Here is a 16313-nt window from a genome sequence, read left to right on the forward strand (position 1 = left end):
GCTGACCGCATGGTCCCCGCTAACCCACTTCCCAGTACCTCCACATACCGGCAGAGCAAGGGCACGGCCCCCTCAGAGGCCACCAAAGACTGGAAGATCCGCACCAGGATTTCCACTGGGAGGCGCTCTCCCCAGGAGGCCCCAGCAGCTGCCCTGCTTTCCGCAGCCTGGCCCCCAAGTACAGGCTCCTTTGCAGTTGGAGCCCCTCCTTTCTCTCTCTTTCTCTCTCCTGCCACGCCGGTCCTTTGGACATGCTGCAGCTGCTGCTTCTTTGCTGGCGCTTGGTGCTTTCTCTTTGCCACTTTCCTGGGTGGGCGGTCTTGCCCATCGCCTATGTTGGAAATGATCAGCAGCATATCATTGTCCGTCTCATGAACAAAGTAGTCTGGGGCCACTCTCCTGGGGGCCTTGAAAGCCTTCTTCTTTTTAGAGGCCTTGCTGGCATCCCCTGGTCCTGGTCTCCCACTTGCTTTGGTGCCCTGCTTCTTGGAAGCATTCTGCCCTGTGCTGGATGGTTCTGAAGAAGCCCCAGCTTCTCTCAAGTTCTCTGCTGTCCTGGGCTCTTCCATAGTAGCCCGCATAGGCTGGGTTAATCGGCAGGGACAATCTGGCAGCACATTTCTGGCAAAAAAGACAGGTGACAATCACTGCTAGGAGCGTTCGGGTACTTTTGCCGCACGTTCCTACCGAGGCACCCTGGGATCTAAGTGAAAACCAACACAGGCCAAGGACAAAAGCTGAATCTCACTCACTGGTTCCAGCCTCCGAGCGTTCACTGGTGGACAGGGCGTGGCGCTCGAAATGACAGGACGTGTGTTCTATTCCTGGCTCTGATGGTGATGTTCGACCCCAGGTGACCCACCTCACCTCTCTGCCACTCAGTTTCCCCAGCTGTAAATTGGGAATGACCATTAATGGATTTTACGGCCAGAAGGGACCATTCTGACCATCTAGTCTGAACTCCTGCATAGCACAGGCCAGAGAACCCTACCAGTGAGAGTCTGGATCCAGTCTGAGCTAGAGCGTATCTTCTAGAAAGACTCTAACCCAACACACAAGGGATGGCCTACCCAGAGCACGGAGAGATCGACGGGGGGAAATAAAGTATTACTGTTCCAACCAGTCATCTCCCTGCTGCCCAACTTTACATGCATGGCCCTAACTTCCCGCTTCCCTCACACCTAATGAACTCCTGTCAGCGCCCCTGGAGACATCTGCCTATCTTCAGAGCTTCGCACCCTGGGGTCACCCCTAGCCCTGCGCCCCGTTTCTGATCTGCCATGGGAGTGACTTGCTGGTACTTGTGGCTGGGCACGCTGCAGGAGCTGGGTGACACTCCAGTAACCGGCATAGCACTGGGGGCAAATCTGCATTTATGTCAATGTGGTGGGTGAATTTACTGGTGGCGGATGGGGGTGGCTTGCCAGCTGGAGACAGTGGGGGGCTATCCTTGCCCTGTCTAGCCAGAGAATGGCACTGCTTCAGGCCAGCACTGGGGGGGCTGGGATCCTCCTGCACAGAGCCCTGCTGGGAGCCCCACGCTGCTGGGTCCGGCCCAGCGGGAAGGGCAGAAGGGGAGGTGAAGACACAAGGCCTGAATCTGCAATGCTCAGAAGGGGCGGTGGGGGAGGAGGGACGGGACTCGGGGAGGGGCGGTGGGGGAGGAGGGATGGGACTCGGGGTGGGGGAGGGGTGAGAGGTGGGAGGGGTGAGAAAGGGTGAGAAGGAAGAGGGGGCGGTGGGGGAGGGGGGACGGGACTCAGGGTGGGGGAGGGGTGAGAAAGGGGAGGGGGCGGGACTCAGGGTGGGGTGAGAAGGGGAGGGGACGGTGCGGGTGGGGGAGGAGGGACAGGACTTGGGGTGGGGAAGGAGCGGTGGGGGAGGGGTGAGAAGGGGAGGGGGACGGGACTCGGGGTGGGGGAGAGGTTAGAAGGGGAGGGGGTGGTGCAGGTGAGGGAAGAGGGGCGGGACTCAGGGTGGGGGAGGAGCGGTGGGGGAGGGGCGACGGGTCTCAGGGTGGGGGAGGGGTGAGAAGTGGGAGGGGGTGGTGCGGGTGAGGAGGGACGGGACTCGGGGTGGGGGAGGAGGGACGGGACTCGGGGTGGGGGAGGGGTGAGAAGGGGGAGGGGGACGGGACTCGGGGTGGGGGAGGGGTGAGAAGGGGAGGGGGGACGGGACTCGGGGTGGGGGAGGGGTGAGAAGGGGAGGGGGGACGGGACTCGGGGTGGGGGAGGGGTGAGAAGGGTGAGGAGGGACGGGACTCGGGGTGGGGGAGGGGTGAGAAGTGGGAGGGGGACGGGACTCGGGGTGGGGGAGGGGTGAGAAGGGGAGGGGGACGGGACTCGGGGTGGGGGAGGGGTGAGAAGGGGAGGGGGACGGGACTCGGGGTGGGGGAGGGGTGAGAAGGGGGAGGAGGGACGGGACTCGGGGTGGGGGAGGGGTGAGAAGGGGAGGGGGACGGGACTCGGGGTGGGGGAGGGGTGAGAAGTGGGAGGGGGTGGTGCGGGTGAGGAGGGACGGGACTCGGGGTGGGGGAGGGGTGAGAAGGGGAGGGGGACGGGACTCGGGGTGGGGGAGGGGTGAGAAGGGGGAGGAGGGACGGGACTCGGGGTGGGGGAGGGGGGCCGGTGGGCAGGGGGGCCCCAGGGTGACGGGACCTCCTCCCGGGGGTCCCGCGCTGAGGATTGTGGGAAGGGGCAGGGGAGCCGCGCGCTGCTGACCGGGATCCCCGCGCGCTGCCGGCTCCTCAGCCAGGGGCCCGCCAGGCCGGAGGTTGCGGCGCCTTCCGGGTCCGTCACTTCCGGGGCGGGGCCGCCTCGGGGAACCGGGAAGGAGGCTGGAGCCGCGTGTGTGAGTGAGAGAGAGAGAGAGAGAGCGGGGGGCAGGGGGGCGGTGAGGAGGGGGCCAGGGGGGGAAGTGGGGGCTGGGGGGTGGTGAGGAGTGGGGGCGGTGAGGAGGGGGGTGGGGAAAGTGTGGGCAGGGGGGAAGTGGGCTCTGGGGGGACAGGACAGGGGAAGTGGGCTCTGGGGGGTGGTGAGGAGTGGGGGGAAGTGGGAGCTGGGGGGACAGGACAGGGGAAGTGGGCTCTGGGGGGTGGTGAGGAGTGGGGGGAAGTGGGAGCTGGGGAGGTGGTGAGGAGTGGGGGGAAGTGGGGGGCGGTGAGGAGGGGGGCTGTGGGGGCGGTGAGGAGGGGGGTGGGGAAAGTGTGGGCAGGGGGGAAGTGGGCTCTGGGGGGACAGGACAGGGGGGAAGTGGGCTCTGGGGGGACAGGACAGGGGGGAAGTGGGCTCTGGGGGGACAGGGCAGGGGGGAAGTGGGCTCTGGGGGGACAGGGCAGGGGGGAAGTGGGCTCTGGGGGGACAGGGCAGGGGGGAAGTGGGCTCTGGGGGGACAGGACAGGGGGGAAGTGGGACGGGATGCGGGGGTCCAGGGGGACGTGCCTGGAGCCCCGCGGCGGTCACAGCCCATAGCTGTGCCCAGGGCTTGGCCCGGGGGGCTGGGCTCTGGGGGGGCTGGTGAGCCCCCTGGCAGGAGCAGAGCCAGGGGCCTGGCCTGGGGAGATTCCTGCCCGGGGGGGAACTGGGAAAGCCCCCAGGGCCCCCAGTCCAGCGTAGCCAGAGCCCAGGCAGGCGTGGGCTAGGGGCAGCATGGGGCTAGCAGACCCCAGAGCAGCTGCTGTGAGGGGCTTTTAAGCCATTGTACAGACCACCAGCTCTGGCCCTTTCTGGGCCAGGCCCGGCCCCCCCTTGCAGGACTCGGATTTGTCCCCCCACCCCCCCAGTTTCACCTCACTTCAAAACTGCTCGCTTCAAAAATCAGACACACACCCAGCAGTGTCAGCCAGGCCAGGACTGAGCATGGCCTCCCTTCTCCCTATTGGCATCAAATCCGTCACCTGGAGTGTAACTATCCCACGTGCATCTCAGGGTACAGTGCAGAGAGCCGTGTAAACAAGTCAGGGTGTGACATTGGAGTTTGTCCTGACTTCTGTAGCCTGTTGTAAAACTAGGCAAATCTCAAGATGAGTTGATGTACCACCCCCCCACCCCCGCTAGATCTCTCAGGACCCCTGCGGTACACATATCCCGGTTGAGAGCCACTAGCATATATAACTCCTAAATAACACAGGCCGTAAGGAGTGCAGTCAGGGGTGGGTCTGGGTGGGGGGTCACTTGGGATCCAGCCAGCTCAGTCCTCAATCAAGCAACTCTGACCGGCTGGCTGTGGGGTTCTCAGAAGAAGCCAATAAACTAGCAGATAAGAGGGGCCCATTGGGTGCTTGGTGGGGATTTCACAACACTTTTGATAAGGCTTCTCCACAAAAAGCTGTTGGGGAAATGAATAACCCCTGGTAGGAGGGGAAGCCTTGTGGTGTGTTGGCTGCTGGCTGGGTGGGACGAAGCAGGGAGCTGTGGTGAGCAGCAGCTGGCCTGTTTGGATAGAGGTTGATAGTGAGTGACTTGTTTGGCTGCTCCATGCCCATGTGCATGATTTAGAGGAGGGAGTGACCGGGGGTTGATGAAATTCACCAATGCCCCTAATGTTGTTATGCCAACAAAACTACACAGGATAGTTTCAGGGGACAAGGCAAGATGTCACGTTTATTATAACACAATTTGATTTAAGACCAATAACGAATATCTAATACCTATGTATACACACACACACACCCCAAATGTTCTGCAGCTGCGGTATAGTTACCAGTCCTGAATGTAGCTTGTGGCGGCTAACTGGCCAGGAAAGCCGGGCACAAGGAAGAGCTGGGTCTCTGTTGGGCATGCACTGATGCCCTTCCATGTTGGCAGCAGAATGTTACCCTCCAAAGTCTTCCATCTCATCCATCCTGTTTGTAGGCTTTAGTTTGAATCCAGAGTCTATAGTTCTTGCTGTGTCATGCTTCCTCTGGGTTCAGTGTGACTGATCACCCGTCAATTGCAGACGTGACTTTCAGCCTAGGAGCTGGCTTTGATGTTTCTTCAATTGTACTTTTGTTTTTTCTTTTTAGGGTGGACTCTTCTTTCTTTGTCAGGGCTGTTGTCTGCATCTTCAGCCCTTGGTGTTTACACATTATTTCATCAGGACAGGCTGGGGCTGGAGGTTGATTCCATCATCCATCCATACCTCATTCCCACATCTAAACTACACTAATCAGATTATAGCAGGGTTTAGCAAAATGAAGTGAGCATTTTAAAATGGGTTACAACATGGACACATGTAAGGAATGGCAAACAGGGAGCAGAAGTTACAATGTTGAAGCAGTGCAAGTTTCAGTAGTTTTAGCAGCAATTGGATTGAAAGTGAAACTCAATTAGCCAGTTATTGGGGTAACCGGTTTTATGAATGAATGTTGTTTCATTCATGAAACTTTGCTTATGAAGTTATATTAATAAAGTGAACAATTAAAACCAATTTCATTTGTCAGTTCTACAAGGTGTGTGAGAGGCACAGCTCCAGGTGGGGATGAGCACAGTAAAGGACTGGGCAGGTGGGATTGAGCGTGGCCATGGGTAAGGCAACGTGCGCCGGCGGAGATGATGTCTCACGCTGATGGGCTCTGCATTTCCAGGACTTGCCAGGAGGGAACTCAGGAGGTGTTGGGACATCAAGTGGTGCTGGAGTCTCAACTCACAGGCTGTCTGGCTGCCTCCCAACCATAAGGAAGAATCTGCTGAGGCTGCAGAGAAGGGCACTGAGGCTGGCCAGAGGTATGATGGGGTAACTTAGCCCTGGGATGAATGAGAACTGGTCCATCCAGCTTTCTTCTTCCTCCCATAATCTGCGCCCCTGGAGTTATGCAGGGACACTAGTGGCAGGTCCATTTAGCTCAGGTTAAAGCAGGTCCTGGTTTGTGGAGCAGACTCGTATGGCTTCCTGCGCAGGAGGGCAGGGAGATCAGTGCTGGGCTGGATCTGAAAGCTGCTGATAGCTTTGCAGCCGGGGCTGATGCTGGTAACTGTCGGGTTAAACTGGCAGCGGCTGGATCTTGTGGTTTTTGGAATCTTCTCTCTGCCTGCTCAGAAACGCCCATTGCACAACTTCCCCCAGGCCCCATTGCACAGCGGGCACTGTGCACGCTGCCTGGGGGGAGGGAGCAGTGCACGTCTCTGGAGCAGCGGGGTTTGTCCCGGTGCTAGATGCTCATTCCAGCATCAGGGGAGCACCTGGCGCTCCGCTCTAGTGCTCAGCACGTTCCGTGCCCTGAAGAGCTTTTGACTGGGTACAAGACGAGGCAAAGAGCAGGGACGTTTGCAGAACCTGAATTCCTGAGACGTGCTGGGCTGTGTGATTTCCGGGGCAGCTCTGCATTTTCGACTTACGCACTCCTTCCTTGTAATAGGAACAGCCAGTTGTTCCCTCTCCCCCACTTCTGTATCAGTGCAGTTGAGCAGGGGGCTGTTTTTAATCACAGGATTCCAAAGGGATCCGCCATCCTGACTTGTGACATGCCTGCTCTGTGCCAGCTGCCACAGGGTGACTGCCAGGAGGTCCTCCCAAGGGTGCAGTACGGGACTCTTGCTCCAGTAACACTTCAGTCACTTACCTTGTCCCATGGTCCCCTGAGATTAACCCCCTGAAGGGGCTAGAGGAAGCAGCATCAGGCTGGCTGGGAGGATGAGGAGCCGGTAGGACATTCTGGGTTGTATCTGGAGCAGTGAGGGGCTGTCACCACTTGCCCTGCAGCCTGGGGTGCCTCCCAATGCTTTGCTACTGTAGGTCCCAACCTGGGCTCCTCAAACAGCCAAACAGCATGCAGGTCACACCCTGAGTGTGTGTGTGTAGCCACAGCCCTAGGCCAGCAGCTCTGACCCCAGCAGCCTGTCAGCAACACACCAGCCACACTCTGGCTTCCAGGAGCCTTGGGTTACAATCTTCAGGGTGATCCCAGCACACTCCCAGTCCTGCATTCCCCCCACTTTCTCCCTCTACACAAAGGTGGTTCTGCACTGTTCAGCCCTCTCCTCCTCAACAACCATCTGCTCCTGTAAATGAAGTTACCCAACCAATTCACAACGCTGGATTCGTTTTAATTAAAGAATGAAACAAATTTGTTTATTTACAAGGAGGGAGATTTTGAGTGAGTACAAGCATAAGGCATTAAAGTCGGAAATGCTTACAAGAGAGATAAAGATGAAAGCGTTCGGACGTGCACGCTCAGTACATTGTCCCACTGCACCGCCCCTGCTCAAGCCCTGGCTGCTGGAGTTCAGCATGCTGGGCCCTGGTAGGACAGTTCCAGCCCCAGCACACCAAAATGTCGGCTCTCTGGTAAAGGATGTTGTCTCTTTCAGCAATGGCTGGCTGTGGGGATCCCTGCTCCAGCAGCTCTGGACTCCTCGTTGCCCTTTGCCTGGCATAGCTCAGGCTGTTGGATTCGGTTTTGGATCCACCAGTCTATGAGGTAACCCTTTGCAGAGCTGGTGCTATTCACCAGTGGATGAGCTGGACCTGACCTTGTTCTTTTCTCTGTTGCCAGGGCTGAGAGAATGGCTGCGTCTGTGATGGGCCAGGCCATGATCACCCACGTGCTGGTGGCCCTTTTCGGAATGGGCTCCTGGGTCGCCGTGAACTCCTTGTGGGTGGAGCTCCCCGTGGTGGTGAAGTGGCTTCCAGAAGGTGAGGAGCAATGGTGTGCTAGGAGCTGATGGGTGGTGATAAAGCAGCGCCTGCGGGCCCGGCATGGGTGATGCCCCAGGCTTCACCTGGCACGTAGGAGCAGCCGCAGTGGGTGGTCAGGTGTCTTGCCTTCTGCTGTGCCATTCATCTCTCCTTTCTAGCTGCCACAACGCCCCGAAGCCAGCGGAGAGGAGGAAAGTGTTTAATGGGGAATTGCTGTTGTTACACAGTAACATCCCTGGGATCGTGAATGGGGCTGGAGGGGCTTAGACAATCCCCGTTCTAGGGAAACAGCTGAGAACCTGCTAGTCCGGGGCTCGGCGACTAGGGGAAAAGTTGGTGTTCTGGGGGCTGGGGAGTTCTCACTTAGCCCCTCCCCAGCAGCATGAGCCCTCCGAATGCTGCGTTAGCCTGCATGGCTGCAACTGCCCAAGCACGGGGGATCCTGCAGACCCTGAATAACCCAGCTGCTGGCCTGGGGTTCAGTCTGCCACTCCGCCCGAGCCAGGCACCGGGAGAGCAGCTGGAAACCTGCCGCCGGCCATTTCCTGGACTCAGAGGGGCCAGCATCCGGTGCTGGTTGCGCAGAGGTGTTCTGCCCTGGAAGCATGCTGCACGTGTTGTTTTAGCTAGCGCCAGCTCAGAGCTCCAGGCAACAAACACGAGGTGCCAGCCGACCGGGCGGAGAACAAAGGCAGGAAGGGACAAACTCCTCCGGCTTCCAGAGAGTTTCCCGGCCCAGGGCGAAGAGTCATTGGAGGGTCCTTGGTGGAGAGGGAGGTAGCAAGGACACCGCTGGTGTGAACACGAGCAGCTGCCCTCTGGGCTCTGGATTCCTAGCTGGACCCTGAGTGCAGAGTGTTGCCGTTGGACTGGGAACACAGGCCCCAAGGGAGCTTTGTCCTGCTCCCCAGCTGCTGCCCCGGACTGCTGTGGGGACGAGATGGCGGGGCTCAGCCGGCCTAGTGAAGAAGAACTGTGGAGTCCCTGGTGTCCAGCAGAACTTCTCCCCGAGGGGAGCCCTGCCTGGGGGGTGGTTGGGTTATCCCGGTCTCTGGGAGTGTGGATCTGGTGCTTGGAGCCAGCAGGTGCTGCCTAGCTCTGGCCCAGGCTTGCTGCCTGGCCTTGGCCTTCTGCCCTCCACCCGCACTTCCTGGAGGAGAACAGCCCTTAGCCTGTCGCTCGGGGGTGGAGGCTAGTGTGTGCTGCGCTGGGGAAGGCCATCGGGGCAGACTGACTGGGTGTTTCCGGCGTGCTGGGGCTGGCTCGTTAGCGGGATAGAGAGCGGTAGGCAGCTATTTCCAATACTCTTCTCCTGGTCCAAGGGCCGGGGGGCTCCGACCCAGTAAGTTAGTATTAGGGCTGTTCCAGTTCCACCCCCTCCCGTCCCCCAAACGAGTGACGCTCTGTTCATGCTGATAAGGGATTCTGCTGGGATCTGCACCGGCCCCACGGACGGCCCTGCGACAGCGACACCATGAGCGCAGGGAGGCAGCTCTTTGCCCGTTGCCTGGTCCGAGAGGGAACTCGCTGCCCCGACAGCAGGATCCGATCCCCCAGGCAGAGAGGGGCCTGCTCGCCTCTTCCGTAGCCGGATTGGCTAGGAGGAGCCGGCCATGACGATCATCTGGCCTGGGGGTTCCAAACTCTCCCATGGGGTGGGCCACACCTTGGCGAGTCTGGCAACCCACTCCCCCCCTCCCCCCCAGCACTCGCATGTGGCAGAGATGGTGGAGGAGGAGCTGGGGGATTTCCTGGCTGATGTGCCCAGTGCCTAGGGAGTTACTTGCAGGCTCCTTTTGTTCCTCATTTAACTCCCCTTCTCTGCCACCCTGCACACACATGCCAGCCACCTGCCCCCCACACATACACTACCCAGCCTCTCGGGGGCCCTCTTCTCCCCTTCCCCTGCTCCCTTCTGATGTGGTGCCTGCACCCCCTGGGGGCAGCTGTTTCTCCCCCTCCTCTGTGGAGCCGCAGCTCCAGCATGCCTCCCTCCAGGCCCGCCTCTGTCCCGCAGAGCCTGCATTGCTTGGAGCCAGCCCCTGGTGAGCAGCCAGCCCTCTGCACGCCCCCCACAAGTACTCCATGGGCCACGGCAAGGGAGCCCTGGGGCTGGAGAGGCCCTAGCTGCAGGAGACTGTCAGGCCAGCCCCACGGTCTGCACAGGCAGCATCCTGGGGGCGGGAGGCAGGCTGGCATGCTTCCCCTGTGGGGTTATTGAAGGTGCCGGAGGCCTGGTCTCTGTCTCGCCAGGGCCGCCCACCTGAAGGCAGCCTCTGCACCTGCTGCAGGCACATGGTGTTCCCAGCTAAGCCCTGCCTGGGGCTGGAGTTGCTACCAGCCGTGCCAGCGGAGAGTGGGTCATGTTCCTGGCAGCGTAACCTCCCCGAACGAACGGCTGGATTCCCTCCATGGAATTCACATGCAGGCCCTGGCCTGGCCCCCTGCTGCTAGCAGCTGGCTGCCTGGGGCTCCCCTGTGAACAGCTGTGTTCTCGGCCCATCCCCACTGGTCCCCAGAACCGTTGCACAGTGAAGCGTCTCCATGCAGAGGCCCAGCACTCTTGGGGGGGAGGGGGAGTGGGAGGCAGCAGCAGAACAAGCTGTGCCAGTTGCTTTGCTAGCAACGTTTCGTTAGCTGCAGAAGGGCCAGCGTCTGCCGTGGCCCCCTGTGCAGCTTCCCCCCGCCCCCCTCGCCGCTATCTGCGGGGAGATCAGCCCATGGGCTCCTTTCCCCCGTAGGTAGGGCTGCACCGTGCTAATCCCACGGGAGGCTGCATAGCCCCATGGGAGCACTGCCTTCTCTCTCTCCTCTCACACAACCAGAGCCGGGACGACGCAAAGCCCAGGCGCTGGCCCCTTTCGGGTGGTGCCCTGAAGTCTGTTTGCAGCCTCTGCTTCCCTCTCTGGCCAGGGACGAAGGTGGGGGGCACGTGCTGGTCTCCAGGGAGCGAGGCGGCTCTGCTGGCCTGCAATAGAAGGGGGAAGAATTACAGGCGGCATCACTCTGGACTGGGCCCTGGGGTGCCCGGCGCACCGAGGAGCCGGCTGCCCTGCACGGCAGCAGGGCGAAGGGCTCGGGTCGGCAGGGTGTCCCTAGTGCTACATCTCTCCCCCTCCAGGCTGGAATCTCCCTGCATACCTCTCAGTCCTCATCGCCCTGGGGAACGTGGGCCCCCTTGCTGTCACCCTGGCTCACAAGCTGGCCCCTGGGTGGCTGAAGGAGCGCTGGGTCATCCATGCCATCCAGGTGCTGGGTGTGGTGGCAGCCCTCTTCATGGCTCTCTTCTGGCACCGGACGGCGATGGTGGCGGGGGAGCCCCACAGTCTGGCCTTCCTGCTCCTGGCCTTCCTCCTGGCCTTCGTCTGCTGCACCTCCAATGTCACCTTCCTGCCCTTCATGTACCAGTTCCCCCAGCAGTTCATCCGCACCTTCTTCGTCGGCCAGGGCCTGAGCGCTCTCTTCCCTTGCGTGGTGGCCCTGGCCCAAGGGGTGGGCAAGCTGGAGTGCCGCAACGCCACCTCCGGCAACGGCTCCCAGCCCCACTACCTGGAGGAGAACTTCCCGGCGGACACCTACTTCTGGCTGATGTCCGCCATGCTCGCTGTCTCAGCGCTCTCCTTCCTGGGGCTGATCCTGCAGCGCAGCTGCACCAGCAGCTCCACCGCCGGCCAGGAGAGCTCTTCCAAGGGCAGCGTGGAGACGGAGGAGTCCTTCCCACTGCAGGACGGCACCCCCACGTCGGACAGCGCCGCGGAGATCGCCAAGGACGCCCGCCCCCCGGCCCAGGCCACCTCCTTCTGGACGGGCCGGAACATCTGCCTGCTGGTGCTGCTGGGCGTCTCCAACGCGCTGACCAATGGTGCGCTGCCCTCGGTGCAGAGCTACTCCTGCCTGCCCTACGGGAGCACGGCCTACCACCTCTCCGTGGTGCTCAGCAACATCGCCAACCCCGTGGCCTGCTTCATCGCCATGTTTGTGCTGTGCAGGTAGGGCAGGGTGCTGTAGGTGGTACGTGTACCAGCCTCCTCCCTTACACCCCTCTTCACCCTTGCCCTGGGTGTCGGTCCTCATCCCAGAGTGCGCTTCAGCACCGTCTGACCCCGCCCCCCCCCCCCCCCCGCCTGAGAGGGGCCGTGCTGCGGGGCAGGATTGAGGGGCGTTGGTGCAGCTGTGGGGGGCCTCTGGACTGGGCCAGCAAGGGGAGCTGCACACCCAACTCTTAAGATGGTGGCCCTGTGTTAGGAGTTGGGTGCCCAGCACGTGCCTGAGTCGTTCCTGATGATGTCCCTAGTGAGCAGCCAAGCGGGGTCCGGGGCTTGTGCACGTTAAATGTTTGTAAAACCGAGACCATATCCCCACCTCCCACTCCGAACCTGCCAGGTGCCCCCTATTGTCCAGTTGCCAGTGGGGAGGGGGCAAGCTCAGACTGATCGGGCAGGGGCCAGTGGGAGTCGGGGGATATTTATGGAAGGGGGGGGGCTGAGAGGAAGACTTGCCCAGCGGTTAGGCCCTGGGACTTGGGAGAGCTGAGTTCAGCTCCCTGCTCCGCAACAGACACAATGGGTGACCTTGGGCACGTTCCTTAATATCTCTGTGTCTCCGTTCCACACTTCACAACTCCCCCAGATGCTGTGAGGATAAACGCAGGGAAGGTTTGAGGTGCTCAGATATGACAGGGGTGGGGACATATAACTGCTATCTGTTGACTGGCTCTAGGGGGGCTGAAGCCCCCATCATCCCCCATTGCACAGCTTGGCCCTTTCCTTTCAGCCCCACTTTGGCCTACATTGGTCCAACACCCCCTCGCCGCACAGACTCCCCTACCCCTGCTCCAAGCCCCCTATCTCCACACTGCTCTTTGCCCCCCACCCCACATGTCCCCACTGCTCTGAGCCCCCCTTCCCCCACTGCTCTGAGCCCCCTCTACCTACACGTTCCCACTGCTCCGAGCCCCATCTGCCCACACGTCCCCACTGCTCTGAGCCCCACCTAGCCTATGGGGAAGAGGCTCTTCACAGAGCAGGCTCAGAGAGGTGTGATGTGGCCCATTCATCTCAAGGAGGTGCTCTCAGCTGGAGGAGGAGGTCCCATGGAGATGATACAGGCTGACCCATCACCTTGGGGAGGTGTGAATTGCTCCAGCTGAGCAAGTTCTTTCTCTGTCCCCCTTCCCCCCCCCCCCCCCCCGGGTCAGGTATGTCTACACCTACAGTGCCACAGTTGTGCTGCTTCCCTGCTTCAGTGTAGACGGGAACGGACTGAGCTCAATCCCTCCCCTACAGAGCTCTGCTTTGAGCCCCAAGTGTGCACAAAATAACTTAAGGTACCTGTTGATTTAGTAACATGCTGGGGTTGGGGGAGGGGTTATCGTGGGAGCCCCTTTCTCAAATCACCCCAAATCTTGCTCATGAGCTCTGCCCGGCACCCCACAGAGCGCTTAGCACCCGCAGGAAGTGCTGCCCGATCTAACACGTACGGAGCTGGTGCGCTGCTCTGACCTCGGCAGTGCCCGGTGCTGCTCAGACAGCAGGGCAGTGCTCCTGTCCCCTGCCCCCACTCGCCCCATTGGCCCCCAGGCCGATATTCAGACTGGCAGGTCCGGCACCGAGCTCGTCTGCAGCCCGCGACTGACCCTCGTTTGTCTTCTCTCTACCCCCCAGGTCAGCGGTGGGCTTGGGCGTCATCTCTGTGCTGGGAGGCGTCTTTGCGGCCTATCTGATGGCGCTGGCCGCGCTCAGCCCCTGCCCTCCCCTGCTGGGCAATGCCGCAGGAGTCGCCCTGGTGGTGAGTACGGTGGAGTCCGGGCCCCGGTCTCTCCGAAGGCCTCTGCCCCGGGCTGCAAAAGGAGCCATCAGAGCATCCCCTGCTGGTGGGCTGAGGCTTCGCTCCAGGCACTGTACTCTGGGGCACCGTCCAGTTGGCCTCTAAATGAGGGGGCTTCCCAGGGCTAATGTCTCTCTGCCCTTGGGAAACGTCCCTCCGGTCTCCTCCCATGGCTCCCGGTTCTGCCCCTCCTGCCCTGTTTTGCTTCTCGGGGTTCAGTCTCCCGGTGTCTGATACCAGGCTCACAGGGCTGGAGAACTGTCTGAGAGTCCAGGCAATGCCCGGGATCCCCAGGGGCTGGTGAGTGCTTTCCCCCCCGCGCCCACCGCTGGTGGGTGACCCCTGGTTCTCAGCCCGGCCACCCAGGCCTGTTTGCTCCCAGAGCGTCTCGGGCCCATGAGGTGGGGATGGCTGCATTGGTCCTGTCTGTCACAACCTGTGGGTTCCCTTGGGTTGCTGTGGTCGGCCCCCGTTACTGGCTGAGGCCATGTCTGTCCCCGACAGGTGCTGTCCTGGATCCTGTTCCTGGGCCTCTTCTCCTACCTCAAGGTGGTGATCGGCAGCCTGCTGCACGAGGCCGGCCATGCGGCACTGGTGTGGTGTGGAGCGGTCATCCAGGTGGGCTCCTTGGTGGGGGCCCTGGCCATGTTCCCCATTGTCAGCATCTATCACCTCTTCCAGAGCGGGCAGGACTGTACCGACAGCTGCGGGGCATGAGCTGGGGGCAGGACACGGCAGCCCCATGGGGGGCTCTGCCCGGATGGAGCTGGCACTCGCTGGCCTCTGCCTTAGGGACGTAAGAATTGCTGTAGAGGTTCAGAGCACTGGGCCATCTCGTCCCGCGGCTCCTGGCCAGTAGCTGATGCTTCAGAGGAAAAGCCCCTGGTGCCCCGGCCAGCTGGGAACCTCTGCCCTCCCAGGGGAAGGCTGGCTCCTCCCCTGCTGCTCGGAGCACCGAGGGCTGTGGGCCGGTCACGCTATCCTACAGACCAGGGGCTCGGAGGCCTGCCCAGCCCTGCTGCCTGGGGAGAGGGGTAGCAGCCCTGCCTTGCGGCCTGGTTCCCTGGGGCTGGCAGCTGCTGCACTCGCTGCTTCTCTGGCTGATTGTTAGGACGCACAGAGCTTGGGGTGGGGGGGGGGCCCCCTTTGCTGACGCTGCTGCCAATGTCCCACTGTCAGAGCTGGGGGCCCCTGTGGCGCAGGACTAGGCTCCACGGGGTGTCATTCCCCCCTGCAGGGGATCCCACAGCAATGGCCGCTGACTGGATGGAGCCGCTGGGTGCCCTTCTCCTGCACCGTTCCACTTGCTCTGCGGCCTCCCCCAGCCATCCCAGCCCCTGCCCAGTGCTCTCAACACACGTTAATCCTGAGCACCCGCAGCCCCTGCTGCCCCCGCCCTGGGCATCCCTTCCCGCACCCTGCCCCCAGCGCTGCATTCCTGGGGCCTCTCCTCGGCACTGACCGAGCCCTCGGCTGAGCCTGGGGTTCTGGCGGACGTTAACGCTGGGGCTGGGGCTGCCCTGTGTTCAATACCCTCTGTGCTGTGTTAGCCCCACGGAATCCGGCCCCCTGCGGGCCGGGGAATTAACCCCTGCTCACTGAAGAGTGGTGGGATTGTGGGGAGCCCAAGGAGGGGCTGGGCTCTGATCCCAGCCAGTGCAGCCTGCTCCCTCCAGTCTGCCCCAGAGCTGGTGTCTGTGTCCCGCCTTCAGGAGGATGTTCCCCAGCCACCTCCTGGGGGTGGGGGGTGCCCTGATGCCCAGCCAGCCCCATGCTTCGCTCCCAGCAGCCTCTTCTCCAGCACGGAGCTGATCAGCCTCAGCCCAGGGAGTTTATCTTGGCAGGACAATGGGCAAACTGTTTTGCCTGACCCTCTGCAGGTCTGCATGGCTCCTGCCCCACAAAATTGTGGGGGGGGATGGGGGTTCCCCACTGCTTTGGCGGGGGGAGGCGCTCCGCTCCCTGAGCAGCCTGGGACCAAAGCCAGCAGGGAACCTCCATGCAGAAATCTACAGCCTTGCGGGTCTCCTAAGCCATGCCCCGTCTTTCCTGCCTGTGCAGGGTGGCACACGCTGCCTGGTTATTAGCCGTGTCACCTCCACGTGCCCTGTTGAATGTTGCCCGGTGTGCTCATGCCACTGTGTCTTACTGGCTCCTGCAGGGGCTCCATGGGGTTTTGCTTGGGGCGGGCAGGCGGGCAAGCAGCAATCTGTCCCTGTGGCGTTAGAAAGATGGTGATTTTGTGTAGATGCTGACCACCCCCCCCCCCCCGGCCCATGGGCCAAGCAGGGGGGTGGAACAGGAATAAAGTTTCGTATCACAATCACTGGGGCTTGGCACTGGTGTCCCTGGGCAGGGGCCCTGGCCTGGGGGGGCCTGGGGCTGACGCGTCCCCCTGGGGGGGACTGAGCTAGCTGCACGGATCGCTCGTCACGGCGCCATTCTGGGAGCGGGCGACGGGATGGGTCACTTGATGATTCCCTGGTCTGTTCACTCCCTCCGGGGCCCCTGGCATTGGCCACTGTCGGCAGACAGGACACTGGGCTAGATGGACCCTTGGTCTGACCCAGTCTGGCTGTTTTTATGCAGCTACTGGGGCGTACGGGGGTCCTGCTCCTCCAACCTGCCCAGGCGCGCCAGCCCCCGTGGAGGTGGCTCCCCACTGGAGGGCCAGGCCCGCCTGAACAGCAGTTGTGTGTAGGCCCCATGCAGGAAGGAAGCCTGGCTCCAGGGGGGTGCAGTGTGCTCTGGTGCCAGGGCCCCCAGTGTGGCCCGCGCAGGTGCGAGCACTCCCCGGTTAGTGATGCCCCGGGGCAGCACCGTGGCCCGGCTCTGGGCCTCGGGTGGGTCTGGCTGCTGAGCGTCAGGCG

The 16313-nt window shown here is 61.7% G+C and overlaps 2 protein-coding genes across 8 annotated transcripts in view; one reads left to right on the plus strand and one right to left on the minus strand.

Annotated features, from left to right (window-relative positions):
* Positions 1-2810, minus strand: part of FBXL6 (F-box and leucine rich repeat protein 6) — a 17027-nt gene extending 14217 nt beyond the window's left edge. For 2 of the 4 annotated variants that reach the window (XM_075124869.1, XM_048837061.2), the window contains exons 1-2: positions 2721-2810; positions 49-621 (exon numbers count right to left, since the gene is read on the minus strand). In XM_075124869.1, the coding sequence (XP_074980970.1) occupies positions 49-581 (533 nt within the window). In that variant the 5' untranslated portion in view covers positions 582-621; positions 2721-2810. Of the gene's footprint in view, positions 1-48; positions 622-752; positions 1618-2720 lie in introns of those variants that run through there. The other 2 variants (XM_048837062.2, XM_048837060.2) reach the window with 2 other exon arrangements.
* The window catches only part of SLC52A2 (solute carrier family 52 member 2), an 18605-nt gene extending 2836 nt beyond the window's left edge, over positions 1-15769 (plus strand). The window contains exons 1-7 of one of the 4 annotated variants that reach the window (XM_075124871.1): positions 2735-2850; positions 5567-5705; positions 7290-7399; positions 7475-7614; positions 10739-11606; positions 13281-13404; positions 13948-15769. In XM_075124871.1, the coding sequence (XP_074980972.1) occupies positions 7395-7399; positions 7475-7614; positions 10739-11606; positions 13281-13404; positions 13948-14160 (1350 nt within the window). In that variant the 5' untranslated portion in view covers positions 2735-2850; positions 5567-5705; positions 7290-7394 and the 3' untranslated portion in view covers positions 14161-15769. Of the gene's footprint in view, positions 1-2734; positions 2851-3504; positions 3928-5566; positions 5706-7289; positions 7400-7474; positions 7615-10738; positions 11607-13280; positions 13405-13947 lie in introns of those variants that run through there. The other 3 variants (XM_048837069.2, XM_075124870.1, XM_048837073.2) reach the window with 3 other exon arrangements.
* The last annotated feature ends 544 nt before the right edge of the window (positions 15770-16313 follow it).

Source organism: Caretta caretta, chromosome 2 (assembly GCF_965140235.1).
Source record: "Caretta caretta isolate rCarCar2 chromosome 2, rCarCar1.hap1, whole genome shotgun sequence".
Lineage (NCBI taxonomy): Eukaryota > Metazoa > Chordata > Testudines > Cheloniidae > Caretta > Caretta caretta.